The sequence below is a fragment of the Tarenaya hassleriana genome, unplaced genomic scaffold (genome assembly GCF_000463585.1).
Source record: "Tarenaya hassleriana unplaced genomic scaffold, ASM46358v1 Cleome31, whole genome shotgun sequence".
In the NCBI taxonomy this organism is placed as follows: domain Eukaryota; kingdom Viridiplantae; phylum Streptophyta; class Magnoliopsida; order Brassicales; family Cleomaceae; genus Tarenaya; species Tarenaya hassleriana.
In genome coordinates, this window is record NW_010966274.1 from 1,372,182 (window position 1) to 1,399,922 (window position 27,741).

Genomic DNA, 27,741 nt, shown 5'->3' on the forward strand with positions numbered 1-27,741 from the left:
CGGAGCTCGAGTACGAGGGGCGGTGGGAATGATGGAGCTGCGGGAAGCTACGAGCTTTACCACGACGACGGGACTGGGTCGGGTCGCCGATCGTTACCTGCGACCATGCCCGATGGGTTCGGGGTTCGAGATTGGAGCACCACCGGCTTCTGAGGCAGCAATCGACTGGATACCTGTGATCATGATCGTGTCGAATCGAATTGCGCTGTGTGCAGAGAACCCTCCGAGTTTTGAATCCTTGGCTCGTGAGAAGCTGTGTAAGCATATCCACCACTCTGACTGCATACTACCTTGGCTTTCACTGAAATGAATGGTGGATCCAATTGAGGGAGAAAAGACGAGTTTTTCTTGCAGGTGTTGGATTGAAAATGGTGAGGAAGAGCAGAAGCCAAAATTTGGGAAATTTTCAGAATGAGAGATCAGCTTCTGTGGTCTGTAGATCAACTACTTATGGAATGATGCTTCCTCATGCTTGTTTCTTGTCTCCTTGTCCTGAAAGGTGAAAACTCCATGTGAGGCTAGTTTAAGGTTTTTCTGCATTTCGAGTCCTAGGATTTGAATGAGGTCCTGAAGCCAATTTCCTATATTACAGAACCCATCAAAATCTGTTTCTTCACAAACTGAAAGTGTGTTTTGACAAAAATCATTGAAACTTCTTGGTGTAAAACCCTAGTTTTCTGTTAACCAGAGATTCGAATCTAGAACAGCTAGTTTGGACATAGCGTAAACGATTTCTGGGAATCTACTCAAGAGCCTATAGAGCCATGATGTTGAGACATACTCCCAAAACCTGTCATTCCAGCATCTGTTTATCTGCAGCTCCATTTCCTGCTGTAAAGCTTCTTCCGTCTCTTGTCCTAACATTTCCTTCAACTTGTTTGTTTCCTCCTTTGCAGCTCCAAGATTTTCGCTGCACTGCGAATGAAAGCGCTCTACCCGAGCCAACTCGTTTCTCTCGGAAATCTCGGGTTTACGCTGAAGATACGATACTATCGATTGCAACCCGCTAATTGTTTTGGCCAATCTCTCAATCAGATCTTTGCTGATCTTCTCGGCTTCAGATACGTTGTTGTCTTCTTTTTCTTCTTCCTTTCTGGCGAGTTCTTTAGCAGTGAACAGAAGGTAATCGATTAGATAAAACACCTCGGAATCTTCCTTGCAAGATCGTCGAAAGATCCAACCTTCCAACTGAGCTTGTTTCTCGATCTGGCTTGAATGGACAGGCAGCAACGAAAAGGCGACTAGGGTTTTTGACAGCTCGATCCCGAGATTAACTGCTCTACTCTTTATATCTTTCAGAGACTCAGATTTCGGGTTTGAGTCGGGATCTTCGTCTTCGGGACCCCGAAATGTGTCACCCACTTCGCGGGATGCTACTTCCTCTTCCTCTTGGATTTTGCCATTTCTCTCATGGGCATCATGAATCGATAAAGATTCGTTATCATAATGAACATTTAAATAATCTCTTGGATCAAGATCAGGAATCTGTTGAAGCCCTTTGATCTGTTCTCTGTGAGCTCTTTTCTTTTTCACTTGTCGCAGACTCAATTTCGGGAAATCCAACATGGACATATTTTCAAATCTCATATTTTCAAAAAAATGTTACAAGAACAAAAAAGATATGATTCAAAGAGTGAACGGATTTATCGTTCTTGAAGCCTCCTTTCTCGTACTTTCTTCAGTGCTTGTTTTGCCTTCGCGATGAGGTCTCTCATGGAACAGTTATTCGATATGGCGTCTGCCTCTAATCTCGGATTCGTTTCTCTAATTGTTGAATCCGACGTTTTTAATACCTAAAAAGCATATAAAAGTTACAAAAAAAAAATAGTCTGAAATTTAATTGTATAGATATATAATGAATGCCAAAATTATTTTGGTTACCTACATTATTATTAACGTTGCTTTTGGAAAATGATTCTGCATGGCTATAGGTTTCCTTTTTTCCAATATCGGAGGAGCTCTTGGTCTGAAAATTTAAGTAGAAAAAATTGTTAGGAGTAACATTACAAATTATGGATGAAAATTCTAAAATATTATGCATAAATCAATTTTTACATTTATATTAATTAACTAAAATATTAGTATATTTAATAATAATAACCTTCAATAAAAAAAGAGATGAAGAAAATCCTTAAAAAAGAATCTAAGAATCTTTGCAGACCAGAAAAAAGAAAATGAAATAAAAAACAGATGAAGAAAATCCATAAAAAAAATCGAAAGGAGACGTACCTTGCTTGTGTCCGGTCTCTTCTTCTGCGGGTCTCCGCCGGCAGCCTCCATTGCTGATGTCAGCGTCAAAGACTGATCTTAGAGAGAGAGAAAGAAGGGGGATAGAGTCTTCGGGATTCAGTTTTAGCAGTTATATGGAAGATATTCCAAGAATATGGGAGGGGTAATTTGGTCATTTCAATTCATTGAAGTGGCAGGGTTTTGCTCATCTAGCGAGTAAAAAATGAAAAATGATGCATTGTTTTAGTATTTTTGGAGATATATCTGTTATCAATACATCATCAGATTATTTATTAATAAAAATTATTTAATTTTACTATTTAGAAAAGGGCAGAGAAAGAGAGAGAGAAATCTAGAAATTGGAATTAAAATTAAAAAACCTTATTTCATTTTATAAAAAAAGGCAAAACATCTAAAAATATGAGACTTTACAAAAAAAAAATATGGCTTAAACGATCTTTTAACACACAAGCAATTGGTGAGTACTAACGCTGTGATGAACATCTATCACTGAAACCAATATTAGTAAAAAAATTTCTATATCTATATCGAGACGCCGATAAATCAGAAACATCATATATTCTAACAAGATTGAATCACGTGGCAGTATGATCGCAAATACAATGAAGAGCCGGTGTTACAAGATTTCCATAACTTAGTTTCCATCTTATTATTTTCTGTTTATTTTATGAAATTTATTTGGTTAGTTTTCAAGTAATATATTTACATTTGCATAAAAAAAAATGGAAATCCCATTACAGCAATGTAAAAGTTTGGGATAACCAAACAAACGATTTCAAATCTCATATTTTCATAAAATGTTACAAGAATAAAAGACATGATTCAAAGATTGAACGGATTTATCGTTCTTGAAGCCTCCTTTCGCGTACTTTCTTCAATTCTTGTTTTGCCTTCACGATGAGGTCTCTCATGGAGATGTTCTTGGATATGGGTTTGCCTCTAAGCTCGGATTCGTTTCTTTAGTCGTCGAATCCGACACTTTTGATATCTAAAAAGCGTATAAAAATAACATAAAAATGAGTCTGAAATTTAATTGTATAGATATATAATGAATGGCAAAATTATTTTGGTTACTTACATTATTATTATTATCGTTGCTTTTGGAAAATGATTCTGCATGGCCATAGGTTTCCTTTTTTCCAATATCCGAAGAGCTCTTGGTCTGAAAATTTAAGTAGAAAAAAATTGTTAGGAAAAACATTCAAATTATGGAAGAATATTCTAAAATATTATGTATAAAATCAATTTTTTACATTTATATTAATTAACCAAAATATTAGTATAATTATTAATAATAATAACCTTCAATAAAAAAATAAATGAAGAAAATCCATAAAAAAATCTAAGAATCTTTGCGGATCGGAAAAAAGAAAATTAAAAAAAAAACAGATTAAGAAAATCCATAAAAAAAAAAATCGAAAGGAGACGTACCTTGCTTGTGTCCGGTCTCTTCTTCGGCGGGTCTCGTCGCCGTTTCCCGGTAACCACCGCGGCGGAGGGGTTTTCCGGCGGAACATCGGCGCCGACTCTAGGGTTTGGGCTCTGTTTGGAACCGGAGGGCAAATGCCCTGAACGCTTACTTGCCTCGCAAGAAACCAGACTTCTGTTTTCATTCTCGTTCTGTCTCTTCTTCATGGGTTTTCCTTTCGCCTTGTTCTTCGGAATATCTGCAGAGGCCGATGCCTTTTCCATGCTCGACTCGTCTTCTATCCGATTCGGCGCGTTTTTCTCCTGAAATTTTTGTCGGGAAAATGAGTTGAAACAATCATTCGTGGGAAGAGAAACACAAGCAGTTCAGTTACCTTCTTCTCCACTGTCTTAACGCTTTCTTCCTCGAATCTCCTGCTCGAACCCAACTCCTCAGAGACAGGAACGCCAAAACGTGTGAAAACTCGATCCCGTGTGTTATGTACTCCGTTTTCCTCCATGAGATGAACTTCGTGGCGAAGGAAGGAGCAACCGAGTTCCACAAGTTGTCTGAGATCTTTCAGATAATTCTCCACTTTGGCGTCAGCTTCGAGCTGTCCAAACGGAAACAAGATCAAAGACTGCTCGAAGAAGAAGAAATGATTCAAATGATCAAACCTTGTCTAGCGACAGCCGGAAGGCTTCTCTCTTCTTCTGAATCTCTGTGCGGGGATCTTGATGTTCTTTCTCTATCGATAAACGAGGGGGTTCGTCTTCCTCCTGAAATTTGTAGAGAAAACAGTTCTAAAACGCAAAACCTAATGGCGGAGATATCAGACGGGATTGTTGTCCGTTACCTTCTTCGGATCGTTCTTCTGTCTGATCTGTTGGGTTTTCCGAGGGACGTTGTCTGTAGAATTGTTTCCTTCTTCCCTCCGAACCAGCTCTGAAAACCAACGCCGGAGGAGATGATCGATCTCCATGGCGGCGGAGGACGGAGCATCTCCCTTGTGCATGGCGATGGCGGCTCTGTTTCTCAAGGCGGAAACATCAGATGCTGTTACAGTGACCCTCTTCTTCTCGTGACTCATCTCTTCTCTCTCCATTGATGTCCAAGCCTCGGAGTCCAAGGTGATCACTTTGACAATGTTTCCTCAGTCCTACTCCGTACTATATACTGTATGTAAACACGTTTTAGATTTGCTACTAACTTATTTTTAAATTTGATTTGATATTATCTTTATAAAAAAATTAATTAGGTATTTTTTTTTTGCTTTTATTACTTACTTTAATCCCGAAACACAAGAAAAATAAAATTGAGTTGACTTTAAATTTGGCCAACGGAAAGTTATATAAATATCTTTTATTAATTTTCTTAAATCCAAACAATAATAAAATGGAAATTGCGTTGGATTGAATTTTAAAATCCATCCAACGGAGAAGGAAAATACAACAGGTTTTAGATTTACTGATGACTTATTTTTAAAATTAATTAGATATTTTTTGGTTTTATCTTTGAGTTACTTAATTTAATCCCAAAATAAAACAAAAGAAAATAAAAGGAAATCACGATTTAGTTGAATTGAGTTACTTGCTGTACAAGTTTCCTCCGTTAGATTGTGGCGGGTGACTATTTCGGGTTTCGATTCGGGTTCGGTTCGGTTATTTCGGTTATAGAAAAACTATAACCATTCGGTTTTTATATAAAATTTGGTTCGGTTCGGTTCGATTATTTTCGGTTCATGTTCGGTTCGATTTCGGGAAAGTCATTTTTTCAAAGAAATTGCCGGATTTTTCGGTTATTTTTTTAATTCGGTTTGGTTCAATTTGGTTTCGATTTTTTCGGGTTTAAAGAAATCATAACCATTTGGTTTTGATGTCGGATTCGGTTCGGATAAGGTTATGTCTTATTCGATTCGGTTCGGCTCGATTATTCGGTTAATAACCAAAATTGCCACCCCTAGCTGAGCCTCTCTCACAGTTTTCTCGTCGGGCGATTTAGGGTTTTCCCAGCGTGGGAAGTGTAAGGCTCGAGTCACGGATTCCACCGGTTCATTAGGGTCTCTGAAAGATCTCTGGATCGAGCTGACGAAAACCCTAGCTGCCTTCTCATTGTTGTCATATCTTGTTTCTCAAATGGACGGGCAGAACAAGAAGGCGACTAGGGTTTTCGTCAGCTCGATCGCGAGGTTAACTGCCGAAATAATGTCACCCGCTCACGGTCGGTATCTTCTCCTTCCACTTCCTCTTGGATTTTGCTTTCGCCGTCATCATGAATTGATAAAGATCCCTTATCATAGTGAGCGTTTGAATAGTCTCTTGGATCAAGATCAGGAATCTGCTCCTTCTTTCCCAAGTTCGATTTCGCCATTGCTGATGTCAGCGTCAAAGACTGAACTTATATGGAAGATATTCCGAGAAGAGGTGACGGGTAATTTGGTCGTTTGAATTCGACAGGCTTTTGCTTATCTAGCGAGTAAAAAATGTAAAATGATACATGGTTTTAGTATTTTTGGAGATATATCTGTTATTAATATGTACTGTTGAGCTACAGTTCTGTGATATGAAATGCTGAAGAACGAAGGAACAGGGGAAGCCTCCAATTCTACTAGAGTCTCTTAAAGCTCAGAAGCGGTTCAAGTTAATTGAGTGAACCGGGTTCAACTCAAGACCGGGTTCAATAAGTGAATAAAAGGTCCTGAGGGTTGGAAAAGGCTGTAGTATTCGATTAAAAGTTTTCTTTTCATTGTCTTGTTCTTGTGCTGGTTTCTTCTTCAAGAACCAGGTGTAATCTGTAAAGGTTCCGATCATCTAGTGGATTCATCGAAGCCGTAAAGCTTCGGTCGTGACGTAGGATCGCTACACCGGCGATCTTAACACGTAAAACTGTGTGCATTCTTTCAATTTTCGCAAGCTCTCGATTGATTTCTGGTTCGGATTTTGTTCATTCCTTCACCGGAATCGAAGTCACCGAAGCATCAATTGGTATCAGAGCCTGGTTGAGACCAGGGAGGGTCTTCGCCAGTTCGGAATCTTGACGCAGTTTCAAGGTTCCAAAGCTCAACCGAGGACGGTCGAGAACAGGGAGGTTCTTTGCCGGATAAAAGTTACTCTGACGCAGACTCAGGGAACTGACTCGGGAAATCAAGAAAATGGCAACGGTGATCAAGTTAGATGTCGAGAAGTATGATGAGAAAGGGGATTTCTCATTATGGAAGGATAAAATCATTGCAAGTCTTGAGATATTAAGACTACACGATGTATTGAATCCTGAGTATGACATTGGAGAACCAGGAAAATCAAAAGATAATACAATGAAGCTAGATTTGGAGGAAGACCAGAAAGTTACAAGGACTGATCAAAGTCAGATGCAAGAAACAAAATATGAGCGAAGTAGAAGGGTAAGCAATCTGATCCTGTTGTGTCTTTCAGATCAGATTATGCGCAAAGTCCGCCATGAGCAGACGGGGCGGGCATCTGGAAAGCTCTGGAAGAAGAATTTCTACACAAATCACTGCCTAACAAAATGTACTTGAAGCAAAGGCTGATAGGATACAGAATGGATCCTGCAAAGAACATTGAGGACAATGTAGATACCTTCAAGAAACTCGTTAATGATTTGGCAAATCTAAAGATGGAAGTTCCCGAAGAAGATCAGGTATTGATCCTCTTGAATTCTCTGCCAGATCAATACGAGCAACTTAAAGACACATTGAAGTACAGTAGACGAGAGTCAATCACTTTCGAGGAGATAACCAGTGCAACTTATTCTAAAGAGTTAGAATTCGCAGCTAAGACAAGAAAGATTAGCGCAAAAGGATTGGTAGTAAGGGGTCGACCAGAGCACAGGGACAGTGAAGGGTCTAAGAAAAAGATGAAAAGAAGCAGGTCTAAATCAAAAGGAAAGAATGACTCGGGTTGCTGGTACTGCGGAAAAGACGAGCATTTCAAACGGGATTGTAATGCACGTAAGAAGTTTCAGCAAAAGGAACACAACAAGTCAAAGGAAACAACAACAGTCGTCGCTGAGATAGAGACAGAGGTACTGACGGTTTCTGATCAAGATCCTAAGGACCAATGGATTCTTGATTCAGGTTGCACATACTATATGTCCCCTAGATTAGAATGGTTCTCAGATATAAGAAGGTATAAAGCAGGAAAAGTACTGATGGGGAACAATATGTCATGTGAGGCAGAAGGGATTGTCTGTGTTAGAATAAAGATTCATGATGGTTCGGAAAAATTGCTCCAGAATGTGAGATACATTCCAGAGTTAAAAAGGAACTTAATCTCATTAGGATGTTTGGATCAGCAAGGATTCACATACAAGTCTAGTGAGGGACAGTTGAAAGTCTGCAAAGGGTCTCTTGTGGTGATGAAAGGGGAACTTCAAGGAGGATTATATGTGCTGCAGGGCTCCACTATTGTAGGAGAGGTTCAAAATTAACAAATGAGATGACATCGAGCTCTGGCACAGAAGATTAGGCCACATGAGCATGAAATGACTAGAACTATTGGTAAAGAAAGGATACCTTGATAAGAAGAAGGTGAGCTCAATGACATTCTGTGAAGACTGCATTATGGGAAAAACACATAGGCTAAGTAAGCTTCAATACAGGGAAACATACTACTAAAGCAGCTTTAGAGTATGTTCATGCTGATTTGTGGGGTTCATCTTCGGTCCACCCCTCTCTGTCAAAAACTCAGTACTTCTTATCGATAATCGACGACTTTTCGAGGAAAGTATGGGTATTCTTTCTGAAAACAAAGGATGAGGCAATGAGTAAGTTTGTGGAGTGGAAGAACTTGGTAGAGAATCAAACAAACAAAAGGGTGAAATGCCTCAGGACTGACAATGGTTTGGAATTTTGCAACAAACCATTTGATGACTTCTGCAAGCAAGAAGGTGTTATGAGGCACATAACTTATGCATATACACCCCAACAAAACGGCATTGCAGAAAGGATGAATCGGACGATAATGGAAAGGGTTAGATGTATGCTAAATGAAACTGGACTTGGACATGAATTCTGGGCAGAGGTTGTCTCAACAGCCGTACATCTGATAAACAAAGCTCCATCTTCTGCAATAGAGTTCAACATTCCAGATGAAAAATGGTCAGGGAAACAGCCAGTGTACAGCTATTTGAGAAGATTTGGAGCATTGGTCTTTGTTCACTCAGATCAGGGAAAATTAAATCCAAGGGCAAGAAAAGGAATATTTCTGGGTTACCCTCAAGGGGTAAAAGGTTACAGGGTCTGGATTCTCGAAGATAAGAAGTGCATCATAAGCAAAGACGTTGTATTTCAAGAACATATTGTCTATAAAGACGATGCAGGAAAAGAAAAACCAAGTTGAAACAGTAAGTAAAAGTCAGGAAGTAACAATACCCATACCAGGAAACACTTTAGTAGACACTCAAAATCAGATTAAGGACTTTGGTCAAGGTGGAGTATTTAAAGCAAAGATCAGAAACAGAGCTCAGCCATTCAACAAATCCACAAGTACTACGAGAGAGTTCAGAATCAGAGGAGGAAAAAGGTACAGAGGATTCAGAACTCATCAATGACACTGAAGCAAGTTTGGAACACCTCAGGAATTATCAGCTAGCCAGGGATCGAGAGAGAAGAACCATTGTTAAACCAGTCAGATTTTCAGAAGCAAATTCAGTTGCATTTGCCTTAACTATGGCTGATGAACTAAGTTTGGAAGAACCTCGTAGCTACAAAGAGGCAATCAGAAGTGCATAATCCAAACTATGGATTCAAGCAATGCAGGAAGAGATGAACTCATTACTTAAGAATGAAACATGGGAACTGATCGACAGACCAGAGAAGCAAAGGATAATCGGCTGTAAATGGATCTTTAAGAGAAAACAGGGTATACCAGGAGTTGAAAAACCCAGATACAAGGCAAGGCTAGTGGCAAAGGGATATTCACAGGTAGAGGGAGTAGACTATCAGGAAATATTTGCACATGTGGTCAAGCATGTTTCAATTCGACTTTTACTATCACTCGTGATCTGTTCAGACTTTGAATTGGAGCAATTAGATGTTAAGACAACATTCCTCCATGGAAATCTAGAGGAAAGAATCTGTATGTCCCAACCAGAGGGATTTGAGAAGAAGGGCATAAAGGAAAAGGTCTGTCTCTTAAGGAAATCCCTTTACGGGTTGAAGCAACCGCCTCGACAGTGGAACAAGAGATTTGATAGCTTCATGATAAGTCAGAATTATAGCAGGAGCAAGTATGATTCATGCGTCTACTTCAGAAAAAGAGAGGATGGCTCGTACGTGTATCTACTTCTATACATTGATGATATGTTAATAGCTGATAAGAACATGAGTGAGATAGATAGACTGAAAAGTTTACTAAGTTCTGAATTCGAGATGAAAGACCTGGGACGTGCAACAAAGATTCTGGGAATGGACATTGTCAGAGACAAAGCTAGAGGTATTCTATCCCTTTCTCAGACTAGTTACTTAAAAAGGGTCTTGTGCACATTTGGAATGATAGATTCCAAGCCTGTGGCTACCCCCATAGGAGCACTTTTCAAGCTACAATCAGCAACAGAAGCTGAAGGGAGCATTGAAATGGAAGAAGTACCTTACTCTAATGCAGTAGGGTCAATAATGTATGCTATGATAGGATCTAGGCCTGATCTAGCATATGGAATTGGTTTGGTCAGCAGGTTCATGAGTCGACCTAGCAAAGAACACTGGCAAGCAGTTAAATGGATCTTAAGATACCTAAAGGGAACCTCAGAGGTCAAACTAGTTTATACTCGAAATGCTGAGTTCTGTGTGCAGGGATTTTGCGATGCAGATTTTGCATCAGACCTAGATAAACGAAGGTCAATATCTGGATACATTTTCACTGCAAGAGAAAATACCATCAGCTGGAAATCGAATCTTCAACGTGTAGTTGCATTGTCAACAACGGAGGCTGAGTACATGTCGCTTACAAAAGTCGTCAAAGAAGGTATTTGGCTTAAAGGAATTGTTGAAGAACTTGGTTTTGTTCAAGAAGCTGTCAAGGTGTGGTGTGACTCACAAAGTGCCATATGCTTGGCGAAAAACAGTGTGTTCCACGAGAGAACCAAACACATCGACGTTAGGCTTCACTTCATCCGACATTTGATAAATCAAGGGGTGCTAAAGGTAAAGAAAACATAATCCAATGGATATACTCACAAAAGTTGTGCCTACAACCAAGTTCAGGCAAGCACTCAGCTTGCTTGGGCTGTCTGAAGCCTAAGACAGCAGAAAAGGAATCCACAAGATGACGGGAGGAACACTTTAGGTGGAGCAATCATATCAAAACTGAGGTGGAGATTTGTTGAGCTACAGTTCTGTGATATGAAATGCTGAAGAACGAAGGAACAGGGGAAGCCTCCAATTCTACCAGAGTCTCTTAAAGCTCAAAAGTGGTTCAAGTTAATTGAGTGAACCGGGTTCAACTCAAGACCGGGTTCAATAAGTGAATAAAAGGTCCTGAGTGGTTGGAAAAGGCTGTAGTATTCGATTAAAAGTTTTTTGTTCATCGTCTTGTTCTTGTGTTGGTTTCTTCTTCAAGAACCAGGTGTAATCTGTAAAGGTTCCGATCATCTAGTGGATTCATCGAAGCCGTAAAGCTTCGGTCGTGACGTAGGATCGCTACACCGGCGATCTGAAAACATAAAACTCTGTGCATTCTTTCAATTTTCGCAAGCTCTCGATTGATTTCTGGTTCAGATTTTGTTCATTCCTTTACCGGAATCGAAGTCACCGAAGCATCAAATACGCCATCTGATTATTTATTAATGAAATTTATTTAATTTTACTATTTAGAAAGGCAGAGAAAGAGAAATCTAGCAATAGGAACTAAAATTAATAAAACGTATTTCATCTTGTACAAAAAAGGCTAAACATCTAACAAAATATGAAACTAAAAAAAAAATTGGTTTAGACAACCTTTAACACAAGCAATTGCTCATTTCTCTATTCTTGTTGCAAAGAACATTGTAATGAACATCTGTCTCTAGAAACCAACATCAATAAAATCTTTTCTATATCTATATCGAGACGTCGATAAATCAGAGAGATTATATACTCTAACAAAATTGAATCGCAAGACAGGACGATCGGTCCATCGCTCGATAGACCAAACTCATCTTCAGACATCGTCAGAAGCTTTGGGAAGATTGAGCAGTTTAGGTAACTTATCAGAAAAGAAAACTGTCTTTTATCCGACGTGTAGAACACGAAACATCATTTTTCCGCCGCTTGTGAAGTTTTAGACCTTCCTCTTGAGGGCCGCTCTCTACTGCCATTTCCTCGCCATCTCGATCAGTTTCTTCGTGTTCATCATCGTTTTTCGATGAATTTCGAGAGAGAGTAGGTTTTCGAGTTTCGACAAAGCTTAGGCAACCAACACGTTTCTGTATTTATTGTCTATGATCATAAGGTTTTCAATCAATTTGAATCACAATTAAAATAAAATAAAACAAAACAAATATCATAAAATGGATTGAAATGAAAGACGAGGAAGCATGTAGACCCTCTTGTTGTCTCATAGGAACTAAAATCGAGCAACTAAATCTTTTGTTATCAGTACAATCGTATTCATATATACTTTTTATATTCGTATATACGATTTTTATTACATCTTTCCGTTTATAAGTCACCTAATATGATAATTATGCGGAATTTACGTTTTACTCAGCAATGGACGTGGATCGGATTAGGGGTGGATACGGGTCGGATCTCTGGAATTTTTAGGGTGCTCGAACATGAACCCTAATCCGAAACAAACGGATAACATAATTTAAAACCCGAACTCGAACCTCAATTTTCGAATACCCAAAATATATTATCCGTGAGATAATTTTTGGGTACCTGTGGATATCCGAATCCGACAAATTTTAATCATAATTTTTTTATAAATTTATGAAATATATATAAATAATTTTATTAAACTAGTGAAAATATTAAAAAATTATAAATTTAAAATGATTAGATAAAAATAATAATTTTTTATATATACAAAGATAAAAATACAAGATAATTGATAGATATTTTTATAATTTTTTTTATTTTTTAAAGAAATAATATTTATTTTTATTACTCACGTACCTGCTGAGTAATTACCTGATCCGAAAATATAAACTCAGACCTGAATTTTGGGTTTTAGATGGGATATAGCAGAAATGCCCTTAAAATGCTACTTGGACTTCAACACCAACCCTTCAGAAAAATAACTTTTTTTGAAGAAAAAATCCAAGTAAAAGACACAGATATTCTTGTGTTTTAATCGAAGGACCAAGAAGCCCATGCCTTTTAAATTAAAAAACGTACAAGTTAATAAACAAAAAAAAGAAATAATTTCTATTTTCTAGGCCCCAATTTCTGTAATTGTTCCTCCCACTCTCTCAAAAACTCTCTCTCTCTCACGATTTCGAAATCAGTTTCTCCCTCTCGAGATTTCGAAAATCTCTCGCAATTTTCCTTTCGATTTCAATCTGTCTTGCGATTTGTACGAAAAATCAAACACCTATAGATCCAAGAACACATGTGCCCTCTGCTTCGTCTTCGTCCGCGTCTCAAGCGTCTTCATCTTCGTCGTCGTCGGACAACGATCTGCAAGTAGAATCGGTAGGTTTTTCTACATCTTCTTCTCCATCTTCTTTCTGCATCTTCTTCTCTGTCTTCTTCTTTTGTGACTAACGAGCATTGTCGGATGGTTTTGGGATTTCGAAATAGGAAGTTAGGGTTTTGGTATTTCGAAATAGGAAGTTAGGGTATTGGGATTTCGAAATAGAAAAGTTAGGGTTTTGGTTTTGGATTTCTTAATAGAAAGTTAAGGTTTTGGTGTGGGATTTCGAAATAGCTAGGCAAGTATAATGATTTTCCTAGTCACAAGAGGTATTAACACAAGATGAATGGATGTACTTCGAGAAAGAGTCACACTTTCAACATCTATTCCACGTGCAATGGGAACCGCAGTTAAAGATGGTGCATGCGGGAGTCCTCATTAACAGATCTGTTAAAGTGGAAGACCAGAAGAAGCTGTAGTTCGTGCTTAATGGTGTGCCCTTGAGAGACTCGATCATTGAACATACACTTATATCTGGTTTGAAGTGTGAGGAATATCCAGAAGAATGAGAGAGCTTCAAGAAAAGTATATTGAGGGACTTTTAGAGAATGTCAACGATTGTGATTGCGGTGTCTTTTCAGCAATATATGTGGAGGCGATAATGTTTAGCAAAGGCCCAGAATTGAGCAAAATGTGCGACGAGCTGATCCGTGAAAAAATGACTATTTATATATTTTGTAATGGTAAAATTGTGAAGGTTTAAGCCATTTTGAAATCTTTAGTGTTATTTATTGTTATTGTGAACTCTTTAGCAGTGGCGGACCCAGAAAATTTTTCTGGTGGGGCAATTATAAAAAAATATATATAAAAAATAGTCAAATTTAATAAAAAAAATAGATAAAAAGAAGTGAGAGAGTTGAAAGTGGGGGTCACATTCAATAGTTAATGGGGGCATCGTTCTCTTTTTATTAAAATTTGTAAAATTTTTAACTTAAATTTTTTAAAAAAATGCACGTGCCCCTAATCCCATATACGTAGATCCGCCCCTGCTCTTTAGTATTATATGTTATTATTGTGAACTGGTTATTTAAGTTGATTCTACTGTTATGAACTTTATTTGATAAATTTTATTGATCGGTACGGGTCATACTGTATATTATTTATTTTTTTGATTTTATGTTTCATGAAAATCAGAAAGTGAAAATTAATTTTACGTCTCAGCGGAAAACAAAAATTGGAAAAGTAATTGACGGCGGGATTCCAAAATTGGAAAATGAATTTTAGGTCTGACACATAGGTCACACGGGTCACAGATCACATGGGTCACATAGGTCACACGGGTCACAGGTCACATGGACCACATTGGTCACATGGATCAAAATGTTCGAATTTATCTAATTCGTGGATATGAATGGATATACAATGGTTAATCATTGATTTTACCATCAATAACGACTTTAAAACATCGTCGTATCAATTTTTCAAATCAAAATCACTCATGGAAATGTACTCCATAGGTGATACTAATGTTTTATGAACACTTTGGAATAATTTGCACTAATGTTCAAACAACCCATAATTAAGTTAATCAATTTAACTTGTAAACATCATATATTCATTATAAAACACCATATAAACTATCTTGAAGCTTTAAAACTGAGTTTTGACAGTGTTTTTTGATGTGATGGAGTCACAGATCACATGGATCACATAGTACAAAAATGTCTTCTGGTCACATGGGTCACATGAGAGTCACACAGTGCAAAACTGTTTCTATCTCTTAAAGGTTTAAACACGATATTATTGCGAATAACAATATCTTATTTATTTTTCTTTGATCGCTTTGTCCGCGGTTCGCCTAGACCTGGAAACCGATTTTGTATGGGTCTACCGGTAACGAAAACTTGCCTCCTTCAAAACGGAGTTAATCGATTCAGCACCATTTGTAGTCAATAGATTATATCTTTGACGCTTAAATTTTGTTCTTGCCCATTTCTCGGGATCAAGTTCTTCTTTTTGAATATACTCCGCAATCTTGGAAAACCTGCACAACAACATATGCACATTAGACTAAGGTCACAAGGATCACATGGATCACAGATCACTCGGGTCACATAGGTTACATGGGTCATATGGATCACATAGAACATACTTGGCTTTCAAATTATTAAACCTATAAGCTTCCGCGCATTCGGAAGTGATACAGAGCAAATCGGAGGAGAGAGAACAAATTGGCGGACAAAGAGTGGAAATCGAAGGAGAGAGAGCAAAATACGAGAGACCAAACAGAGGAGAGAGCAAGCAGAGAAGAGAGCAAACGAAGGAGAGAGAGCACGCAAATACTAGAGGAGAGAGAAGGAAAAATACCGGAGGAGAGAGAAAGAAAATAATAATGAGGAGAGAGAAACCGCTGCTGCTTTTTAAGAGGAAAAATAAATTTTCTTTTCCTTTTTAATTTATTTTTTATTTCATTTATTTTATAATATAAGGGTATAATGAATATTGCAGAGGTACATCTAAAGTAGTGAGATTTTTTTTTTGGTTAGCTTTAAGGTTTTGAAAATAAATCTCCTTGATTAACAAATGATAATTATGAGAAGTATATACAATTAGAGAGGAGAGATTTTAGGAAAGATTACATGAAATGAAATCAATCAGAAAAGATTTTCCTAGATACGTGTATAATGCTATCAAGACAGTCTCCTGGATCAAGATTATGAGTCTTCTACAGCTCTTTCATCTGTTCTCTGGAAACCCTTTTCTCTTCTTGCACGGCTTTGAAAATCTGACCGATTATCAGACCGTCGAAACTGGGGAAGGCTGATAGAAGATATTATGCATTCATAACATATATTACGCAATTATGTCTATATTACCTTATGTGTATTCATTACCATAGTGCTTTGATGTGTATATATGTATACCTAATGATAATGGAAAGATCAAGGGGATTTTACCAAATTACAAAGGCTTCCATGGACGTGCCCTTGGCTTTCCACGTCAGTTCTTCGAGATTCATGAAAGATTCGGTCGCGTTCTTGAATGCAACCGCCGCTTCTTTCTTCTCTGATTCCGTTTCATTTCTTATCGAATCTTCCTCCGCCATTGCTGGTGTCAGCAACGTGCAACAAAGATGGCATGTTTCTATCTCAAGCACAATATGCGATGGATATTCTTCACCGGGCCAGTATGGAATCATGCAATCCTTGCCTTACTCCTGCTGATACGAAGTCCAAACTCGCCGGTGACATTGGAAAACCTGTTGAAGATGCCACTTTATACCGCAGTCTTGCCGGAGCTTTGCAATACTTGACGTTTACTCGCCCCGATATATCATATGCAGTCCAACAGGTTTGTCTCTTCATGCATGATCCACGCGAACCTCACATGAACGCACTCAAACGGATTCTTCGATACATCCGATTGACAGCTTCACATGGCCTTCAACTCTACCGTTCTCCCGCGTCGGCTCTCATTGCTTACTCTGATGCCGACTGGGCCGGTTGTCCGGACACGCGACGATCAACATCTGGATATTGTGTCTTCCTTGGTGATAATCTTTTGTCATGGTCGTCCAAACGTCAACACATGGCCTCTCGATCCAGTGCCGAGGCCGAATATCGGGCGGTAGCAAATGCAGTTGCTGAAACGTGTTGGCTACGTAATCTGATGCTTGAACTCCACTGTCCCCTCACTCGTTCGACTGTTGTCTTCTGTGACAACGTTAGTGCGGTTTATATGTCGGCCAATCCCGTTCAGCATCAACGAACCAAACATATTGAGATTGACATACATTTTGTCCGTGAAAAGGTAGCTCTGGGTCAGGTTCGAGTATTGCATGTTCCGTCATCCGCACAATATGCTGACATCTTTACCAAGGGTCTCTCCACCTCTTTGTTCTTGGATTTTCGTTCCAGTCTGAGCATCTATCCGGCAACCGCTCCGACTGCGGGGGATTGATAGAAGATATTATGCATTCATAACATATATTACGCAATTATGTCTATATTACCTTATGTGTATTCATTACCATAGTGCTTTGATGTGTATATATATATGTATACCTAATGATAATGGAAAGATCAAGGGGATTTTACCAAATTACATGGTATCAGAGCTTCTCTTTTTCTAAAACCTACACCACCGCCGTCTGTTTCTTCTTCTTCATGATCCTTTCTTCTAGTTTTTTTTTCCTTCCCACCCTCTTCGCCATGGAAACAAACACAACCCAGTCTGAAAAACCCTTTGGAGTGAGTAATATCAAATCTCATATCCCACTCACCCTTGACATGGATGAATATAATTATGATGCATGGAGAGAGCTCTTCGAAACCCATTGCCTTAGCTTTGGCCTTATGGGTCATCTGGACGGCACAACTCAATCGACCGGAAAAGAAGACACATACTGGGCTCGGATTGACGGTTTAGTGAAACTGTGGATCTATGGCACGATTTCTAAATCGCTGCTCACTACCGTACTCAAGAAGAAAAGTACTGCTCATGCCCTGTGGACAAGACTAGAGAACCAATTCCGTGACAACAAGGAGGCTTGTGCCATCCAACTCGAAAACGACCTCCATAACCTCACCATTGGAGATTTAGCCGTGCATGAATACTGTCACAGATTGAAGAAAATTTCGGATCTCTTATCCAACATCGACGCGGAAGTTTCCGATCGAAATCTCGTTATGCACATGCTCAATGGCTTGAATGAAAAGTTCGACAACATAGTCAACGTCATCAAGCATAAGTCACCATTCCCATCATTCGAAGACGCACGTTCCATGCTCATTTTTTAGGAACAGAGGCTCAGCAAAACCACGAGACATCAACCCATTCATACAGACCACTCTTCTGCTCCGACGGCTTTATACACGACCACACAACCATCTCAGCCTTCACCAACAACCCAGTCATGGTCTAACTCATCACAGCCCTATCATCGTGATGGCCGATCTGGTGATCGTCGCGGTCGTCATTCACGAGGTCGTCGTTCATTCAACAACAATCATCATCCCTCTTCATCATGGAACGGACCTCAATGGCCACCGTATTGGCCGAATCCATGGACCTTTCCCAGCTACAATCCTGGTATTCTTGGACCAAGTCCACACCATCAATCACTTGCTCGTGCACCATCACAACAGTGGAACGCTACATCTCCAAATGTCAGCACAAATCAGCCCACAACTGCCTTGGCTCATGCATTCAATACTATGACACTTCAAAATCCTACCGACAATGCTTGGTACATGGACTCCGGCGCCACAGCTCATCTCACCAACCAGCCAGGTAAACTCCACACTATTTTTAATTCGAGCATTACACACTCTGTCACCGTCGGTGATGGTTCATCACTCCCGGTCCGAAACTCCAGACATACCACCATCCCCTCCTTATCTCGACCTCTCTCTCTTCAAAATGTTCTAGTCACCCCATCTATTATCAAAAACTTGGTCTCGGTCCGACAATTTACGACCGATAATGATTGCTCTATTGAATTTGACCCTTTTGGTTTTTCTATCAAGGATCGTCCAACAAAACGGACTCTTCTCCGATGTGATAGCACCGGGCCTCTATATCCACTCACCAACACCACCACACCACAAGACCACGTCGCATTTCTCTCCACGTCTCCCGCAATTTGGCATCGTCGATGTAGCAATGGGCAATTGTCTAAGTGTTCTAGAAAAATCATTTGTGTCAGACTCTGGATTAAGAAAATCATATGAATGCATGTTTGACTTTTCTAAGTGCGAAAAAGGGAAAATATTTTCATCAAAGTGAACACGTCGAGAGAGTATGATTTTTCGTGAGATAAGGTCAAGACACCTATATCCTCGGTGAAGTTCTGGAAAACCGAGAAATATGCATGGTGTAGAACGAGGAGAAAGTTTGTGAGGAGTTGTCGATATGAGGTTTGGGTAACAAAGACAACCGAATACTCGGAGATGGGAAAACAAGGCTGGTTTGTCAAATAGCTTGGTGTATGGGATTTCGTTGTTTATGGTGGTAGAAGGTAGAATATTAAGAAGATGAGCACTAAGATGAAGTGCTTCGACCCAAAATTTTGGTGGGAGTTTGGCTTGGAGAAGTAGAGTACGGATGAGATTGTTTATGGTTCGAATGATACGTTCGGATTTGCCGTTTTGTTGAGAAGTATGGGGACAAGAAAACCGAGCCAAAATGCCATGTTCATCAAAATATGATTTGAAATGTTGATTATCAAATTCACCACCATGATCACATTGAAATGCTTTAATAGTAGTATGAAATTGATTTGTAACATAAGAGGTGAAGTGAAGAAACTTGGAGAACACGTCGTTCTTTCGGCGAAGTGGATAAACCCACAAAAACTGTGTAAAATGATCAAGAAAGACAACATAATATCGCAAACCACTTATGCTAGGAACGGGCGAAGTCCAAATATCAGAATGAATTATATCAAAGGGTGCCGAAACAATGTTTTGAGAACGATGAAAAGGAAGCCTAACACTTTTGCCAAGATAACATGCTTCACAAGTGGAAGGCATGCATGGCTTATTACATGGAACAAAACCAGAAGAAATCAAATTATTGAAAACCGAGTTGCCCGGGTGCCCTAACCATACAATATCCCACATCTCCACCTCATCAGCCATCTCCATCACATGATCCACCACAAATGTCATCACAACCTATGATCAACGTCCCCTCATCCTCATCTTTACAACCCATGCCACCTTTTACGTCCTCAACAACTCATCCAATGGTCACCCGAAGCAAAGCCGGAATAACTAAACCAAAACACGTCCTTTCTCTTTTAGTTGAACCACCCTCTCCTTTACCAAAGTCTCACCTTCATGCTCTAAAGAACCATCACTGGCGTAATGCTATGTTTGACGAGTATAATGCTCTTATTAAAAATGGGACGTGGGATTTGGTGCCCCGACACCCGGGGGCTAATGTGGTTCGTTCTATGTGGCTATTCAAGCATAAATTTAATGCAGATGGATCCCATGCACGCTACAAGGCACGACTCGTGGCAAACGGCAAGTCTCAACAACCCGGTCTTGATTACGGCGATACTTTAGTCCGGTGGTTAAACCGGCAACTATTCGGGTCGTTCTCAGTCATGCCATCTCTCGTCATTGGCCCGTCCATCAACTCGACGTGAAGAATGCTTTCTTGCACGGGAATCTTCATGAAACCGTATATATGCACCAACCGCCGGGTTTTGCCGATAGTGACAAGCCGGATCATGTTTGCCTCCTGCATCGATCTCTCTACGGGTTAAAACAGGCCCCACGAGCTTGGTTTCACAGATTTGCTGAGTTTGCTCGTCGGATTGGGTTTACACACAGCAAAACCGACTCCTCCCTCTTTATACTCCGCCAAGGTACGAGCATCACATTCTTCCTACTTTATGTTGATGACATCATCCTTACAGCATCAAGTTCAGCCCTTTTAAACAACATCATCCGTGCCTTAAATGGAGAATTCGCCATGACCGATCTTGGCTCTCTACACTACTTTCTTGGTATACAAGCAACGTGCAACAAAGATGGCATGTTTCTATCTCAAGCACAATATGCGATGGATATTCTTCACCGGGCCAGTATGGAATCATGCAATCCTTGCCTTACTCCTGCTGATACGAAGTCCAAACTCGCCGATGACATTGGAAAACCTGTTGAAGATGCCACTTTATACCGCAGTCTTGCCAGAGCTTTGCTCCGATATATCATATGCAGTCCAACAGGTTTGTCTCTTCATGCATGATCCACGCGAACCTCACATGAACGCACTCAAACGGATTCTTCGATACATCCGAGGGACAACTTCACATGGCCTTCAACTCTACCGTTCTCCCGCGTCGGCTCTCATTGCTTACTCTGATGCCGACTGGGCCGGCTGTCCGGACACGCGACGATCAACATCTGGATATTGTGTCTTCCTTGGTGATAATCTTGTGTCATGGTCGTCCAAACGTCAACACACGGCCTCTCGATCTAGTGCCGAGGCCGAATATCAGGCGGTAACAAATGCAGTTGCTGAAACGTGTTGGCTACGTAATCTGATGCTTGAACTCCACTGTCACCTCACTCGTTCGACTGTTGTCTTCTGTGACAACGTTAGTGCGGTTTATATGTCGGCCAATCCCGTTCAGCATCAACGAACCAAACATATTGAGATTGACATACATTTTGTCCGTGAAAAGGTAGCTCTGGGTCAGGTTCGAGTATTGCATGTTCCGTCATCCGCACAATATGCTGACAACTTTACCAAGGGTCTCTCCACCTCTTTGTTCTTGGATTTTCGTTCCAGTCTGAGCATCCATCCGGCAACCGCTGCGACTGCGGGGGAGTGATAGAAGATATTATGCATTCATAACATATATTACGCAATTATATCTATATTACCTTATGTGTATTCATTACCAAGGTGCTTTGATGTGTATATATGTATACCTAATGATAATGGAAAGATCAAGGGGATTTTACCAAATTACAAAGGCTTCCATGGACGTGCCCTTGGCTTTCCACGTCAGTTCTTCGAGATTCATGAAAGATTCGGTCGCGTTCTTGAATGCAACCGCCGCTTCTTTCTTCTCTGATTCCGTTTCATTTCTTATCGAATCTTCCTCCGCCATTTCTGGTGTCAGCGTGGTAGATTAGACCGAACTCGTCTTCCGACATCTGCAAGAGTTCTTGGAAGAGATAGATTCGGTAAGATAACATATCGGCAAAGCGAAATGCCTTTTATCCGTTGTGTAAACCACGAAACAGCCTCTCTCCACGGCCGATGAACTCGCCGATGCTATTCTCTTCCTCTTCAGGTCTGCTCTCTGTTGTCACTTCCTCGCCATCTTCGTCTTCTTCCGGACACACGCACAATGAGAGGTGGTTACAGACAAAGCTTGAACAACCGGGCACATAATGTTTCTAAATTTCTTGTCTGTGAAATAAATATTCAATCATCTAACAATTCCGAGCCACAGAACCAAGATGATGAATTTAATCATTTATGGATAGAGAAACAGAACATACGAGGACCGACATGTTTTATTGAAAATTTTAATGCAGAATAAGAAATATATAAACGGAAGAAATTAATAAAATCTACTATATTCTTGAATTAAAATGAATATAATTTGAGTATTTATAGAAAACACTAACAGAAAATATATAAAAAATAAATAAATTAAATTGATTTTGTGTCTTTAACATCCTATAATTATTTTCAATCTTCTTAGATTTATATTTATCTACTCATTTATACATATTTATTCATCTGCCAGATATATTTTATCCATTTCTTGTTATATAAATTATTATTTTTTCTTTCTTTTTGTGAATCAGGCCGATTAGGAGATCAGTTTGATTACCAAAATGCTGGGAGACAAAACTGAATCTCTTTCCTTGTCTTAGACAGGCTGTTTCTTGGCCTACACGGCAGACACAAGGTGGTTTCTTGCTATACAAGTTACCTAAACGACTTGATTGATCACAATGCCTTGCGATTCACGTATCAATGTCGATTTCTAGCAATAATCTATAAGGACAGAGTTTTAGGAGGAGGAAAAAAAAACCATCACCATTTTTATTTGGAAAATAGAGGAAATTAGTTTTAATGATATTAAAACTCTAATAAAGTCATCATATCTGAAATTTTTTAAAAAAAATCTTGTTTTACAAAAGTACCCAACTCAGAATCTTGCCTGAAACTCTAAATACAGCGGACCCTTTTGTGTGGGTGCGTGCATACATACACACACATATATATATGTGTATATATATATCTGTGTATGTGTTTTTCAGAATATGAAGGTGTAGGGCAAAACAAATACGCCGTCTTCATTCAACTCTTGTACTGCCTTAGCGATAGTCTCTCTCTCTGCCACGCTGGAAGCCGAAGAGACAACGTCCTTCGTGCACCCGACTTCTGTGGAATCGTACTTTGGTACGGGTTTTGTCTGAAAATTTAAGCAAAAAAAAAAAAATGTAAGAGATCATAACATTACAGATTACAGAAAATATCAGGGCGTTTCTACTGAAGAAGAGATACAAGGAGGCATACCTTGCTTGTGTCCCGTCTTTTCTCTGGTGGTTCTTGGCCGGCAGCCTCGTCTCGTCGCCGTTTCCAGTGAACCACCGTGGCGGAGGGTTTTTCATCGTCACTCTGTCTCTTCATCCGGTGTTTTTCTTTCGCCTTGTCCATGGTTTTCTTGAAGCCGTTCTTCGGGCTGGACTCGTTTTCTATCGGATTCGACGTCTTTTTCTCCTGAAATTTTGTCGAGAAAATGAGTTGAAACAATCATTCGTGGGAAGAGAAAAACACAATCAGATCAGATGTTGTTCAGTTACCTTCTTCTCCACTGTCTTAACAGTTTCCTCCTCGAATCTCTTGCTCGAACCCAATTCCTCCTCAGAGACTGGAACGCCAAAGCGAGGGGGCTCTGTCTGTTGCATTTCATGGTACCAATTGTCAAGCAGATCATCGAGTTCCATGGCGAGAGCTCTAGCTTCTTCCTTCTTGTTTCTTTCCGAATTCCGATGCTCTTTCTGTTTCTCCTCGGTCATGGCGTTCTTGGATCCGTTCTTCTGAACTTCCTTACATGCAGATGCCTTTTCCTTTGCGATTTTCACGTCACGGCTCTGAAAAGAGACGATGTGAGTCTAAAACGAGAATTCATGGGAAGACAAAACACAATCTTTAAGGCAGCAAAATATCAGATGGGATCGTGTTCAGTTACCTTGTCCTCTGTCTTAAGACTTTCTCTATCAACTCTCTTGCTCGAGACAGGAACTGCATCAGGACCGAGGGCATGATCCCTCTGTCTCTTCTTCTCTTTCGTCTTTGGAGATTTGTCTTCCAAACTTTTCAGTTGAGTCTCGGTAATAACACCCGAGCGAGTGAGCTCCGTCTGTTTCCATTTGTCGAGGAGATTATCCAGTTCCATGGCCACTGATTGAGCTTCTTCATTCTTCGTTCTTTCTGAATTTGGTCGCCCTTTCTGCTTCTTTTCTTGCTTCTCCTCTGCCATGGCGTTCTTCTGATGAATATCCGCACGCGCAGATGCCTTTTCCTCTGTGATTTTCGCGTCACGTCTCTGGAAAGATCTTGTTACAGTTACAGTTGCCGTTGCCTTCTTCTCTTGCTCCTTAACATCGTCACTGCGTCTCTGGCTTCGTTCGTGTATTTCCGGGCTCATCCCTTCAGATTTGAATTGAAAGTAATGTCTGAAAACCCGATCTTGATTGTTTCTTGGCACTTTCTCATCGTCGTAACGAGTGAAAACCCGATCCCGTGTGTTATGTACTCCGTTTTCCTCCATGAGACGAACTTCGTGGCGAAGGAAGGAGCAACCGAGTTCCACAAGTTGTCTGAGATCTTTCAGATAATTCTCCACTTTGGCATCGGCTTCAATCTGTCCGAACAGAAACAAGATCAAAGACTGTTCGATTCAGACGAGAGAAAAGAAGAAGAAATGATTCAAATGATCAAACCTTGTCAAGCGACAGCCGGAAGGCTTCTCTCTTCTTCTGAATCTCTGTGCGAGGATCTTGATGTTCTTTCTCTATCGATAAACGAGGGGGTTCGTCTTCTTCCTGAAATTTGTTGTCGGTTACCTTCTTCGGATCGTTCTTCTGTCTGATCTGTTGGGTTTTCGGAGGGACATTGTCTTTAGAATTGTCGAGTTCTTCCCTCCGAACCAGCTCTGAAAACCAGCGCCGGAGGAGATGATCGATGTCCATGGCGGCGGAGGACGGAGCTTCTCCCTTGTGCATGGCGACGGCGACTCTGTTTCTCAAGGCGGAAACATCAGACGCTGTTACAGTGACCCTCTTCTTCTCACGACTCATCTCTTCTCTCTCCGTCGATGTCCGAAGAAACAAATCTCTGAGATGATCACTTTGACAATGTTTGACTTCGTACTTGCTGTATTTATATGTATGGGTTTTCCTTTTCTCTTTTTTATCATTAATTTTTGCTTTAATCCAAATGATAATAAAATGGAAATTCGTTGGATTGAATTTTGAAATCCATCCAACGGAAAAATATTTTTAAAATAATTTAAATATTTTTTTTTTGTTTTCGCTTTGGGGATTCACCCAATTGAGGCTCGATTCTAGGGTTTTTGTTAGATTTGAGTCGCAGGTTCCATCGGTTCATCAGGATACGGCTTCGGGAGCACGAATTGATTCGATCGTGGCTGCGGGTTCGTCGAAGAAATCGGGACGCGTTCTCGTGCTCCGACGATTCCGCGGCGGAGCTCGAGTACGAGGGGCGGTGGGAATGATGGAGCTGCGGGAAGCTACGAGCTTTACCACGACGACGGGACTGGGTCGGGTCGCCGATCGTTACCTGCGACCATGCCCGATGGGTTCGGGGTTCGAGATTGGAGCACCACCGGCTTCTGAGGCGGCAATCGACTCGATACCAGTGATCATGATCGTGTCGAATCGAATTGCGCTGTGTGCAGAGAACCCTCCGAGTTTTGAATCCTTGGCTCGTGAGAAGCTGTGTAAGCATATCCACCACTCTGACTGCATACTACCTTGGCTTTCACTGAAATGAATGGTGGATCCAATTGAGGGAGAAAAGACGAGTTTTTCTTGCAGGTGTTGGATTGAAAATGGTGAGGAAGAGCAGAAGCCAAAATTTGGGAAATTTTCAGAATGAGAGATCAGCTTCTGTGGTCTATAGATCAACTACTTATGGAATGATGCTTCTTATGCTTGTTTCTTGTCTCCTTGTCCTGAAAGGTGAAAGCTCCATGTGAGGCTAGTTTAAGGTTTTTCTGCATTTTGAGTCCTAGGATTTGAATGAGGTCCTGAAGCCAATTTCCTATATTACAGAACCCATCAAAATCTGATTTCGGTACTTTGCTTAACCCAGAACCTGTTTCTTCACAGACTGAAAGTGTGTTTTGACAAAAATCATTGAAACTTCTTGGTGTAAAACCCTAGTTTTCTGTTAACCAGAGATTCGAATCTAGAACAGCTAGTTTGGACAGAGCGTAAACGATTTCTGGGAATCTACTCAAGAGCTTATAGAGCCATGATGTTGAGACATACTCCCAAAACCTATCATTCCAGCATCTGTTTATCTGCAGCTCCATTTCCTGCTGTAAAGCTTCTTCCGTCTCTTGTCCTAACATTTCCTTCAACTTGTTTGTTTCCTCCTTTGCAGCTCCAAGATTTTCGCTGCACTGCGAATGAAAGCGCTCTACCCGAGCCAACTCGTTTCTCTCGGAAATCTCGGGTTTACGCTGAAGATACGATACTATCGATTGCAACCCGCTAATTGTTTTGGCCAATCTCTCAATCAGATCTTTGCTGATCTTCTCGGCTTCAGATACGTTGTTGTCTTCTTTTTCTTCTTCCTTTCTGGCGAGTTCTTTAGCAGTGAACAGAAGGAAATCGATTAGATAAAACACCTCGGAATCTTCCTTGCAAGATCGCCGAAAGATCCAACCTTCCAACTGAGCTTGTTTCTCGATCTGGCTCGAATGGACAGGCAGCAACGAAAAGGCGACTAGGGTTTTTGACAGCTCGATCCCGAGATTAACTGCTCTACTCTTTATATCTTTCAGAGACTCAGATTTCGGGTTTGAGTCGGGATCTTCGTCTTCGGGACCCCGAAATATGTCACCCACTTCGCGGGATGCTACTTCCAGTCTGCCAAATTCGGTATCATTTTCTTCTTCCTCTTCCTCTTGGATTTTGCCATTTCTCTCATGGGCATCATGAATCGATAAAGATTCGTTATCATAATGAACATTTAAATAATCTCTTGGATCAAGATCAGGAATCTGTTGAAGCCCTTTGATCTGTTCTCTGGGAGCCCTTTTCCTTTTCACTTGTCGCAGATTCGTTTTCGGGAAATCCAACATGGACATGACGAATGCGTCTCCCAGTTCAAGGTTGTGGATCTTTCTCAGCTCCGTCATCTTTTCTCCGCAATCCCTTTTCTTGTCTTCCACGGCATACAAGATCTGACCGTTAATCCAACCCATGGATGTCGGGAAGACCTCCATCGACGGACCGGTCACTTTCCGTATCAGCTCCTCGAGATTCCTCAGATACTCCGTCGTGTTCTTCAGTATAGCCTCTGCTTCTTCCTTCCCAGGTTTGGATTCGGTTCCCTGCGCCATTGCTGATGTCAGCGTCAAAGACTGATCTTAGAGAGAGAAAGAAGGGGGATAGAGTCTTCGGGATTCAGTTTTAGCAGTTATATGGAAGATATTCCAAGAATATGGGAGGGGTAATTTGGTCATTTCAATTCATTGAAGTGGCAGGGTTTTGCTCATCTAGCGAGTAAAAAATGAAAAATGATGCATTGTTTTAGTATTTTTGGAGATATATCTGTTATCAATACATCATCAGATTATTTATTAATAAAAATTATTTAATTTTACTATTTAGAAAAGGGCAGAGAAAGAGAGAAATCTAGAAATTGGAATTAAAATTAAAAAACCTTATTTCATTTTATAAAAAAAGGCAAAACATCTAAAAATATGAGACT

At 40.2% G+C, this 27,741-nt stretch overlaps 1 protein-coding gene and 1 pseudogene across 1 annotated transcript; both read right to left on the minus strand.

Moving 5' to 3' along the window:
- Nucleotides 1–669: 669 nt before the first annotated feature.
- Nucleotides 670–27,614, minus strand: LOC104820700. The gene is made up of 2 exons (XM_010551258.1): nucleotides 26,862–27,614; nucleotides 670–1,351 (listed from the first exon to the last, which is right to left on the minus strand). The coding sequence occupies exons 1-2, from the start codon at nucleotides 27,368–27,370 to the stop codon at nucleotides 670–672; spliced, it is 1,191 nt and encodes a 396-aa protein (XP_010549560.1). The 5' UTR covers nucleotides 27,371–27,614.
- LOC104820673 lies at nucleotides 11,601–12,006 on the minus strand (annotated as a pseudogene).
- Nucleotides 27,615–27,741: the final 127 nt, after the last annotated feature.

Excerpts from the sequence above, each read along its gene's own strand:
- LOC104820700 (XM_010551258.1), bottom strand. The coding sequence starts at position 27,370 with ATGGCGCAGGGAACCGAATCCAAACCTGGGAAGGAAGAAGCAGAGGCT. Across the intron at positions 1,352-26,861 it reads TCCCGCGAAGTGGGTGACAT|ATTTCGGGGTCCCGAAGACG; the intron begins ATTTCGGGGTCC and ends AGTGGGTGACAC.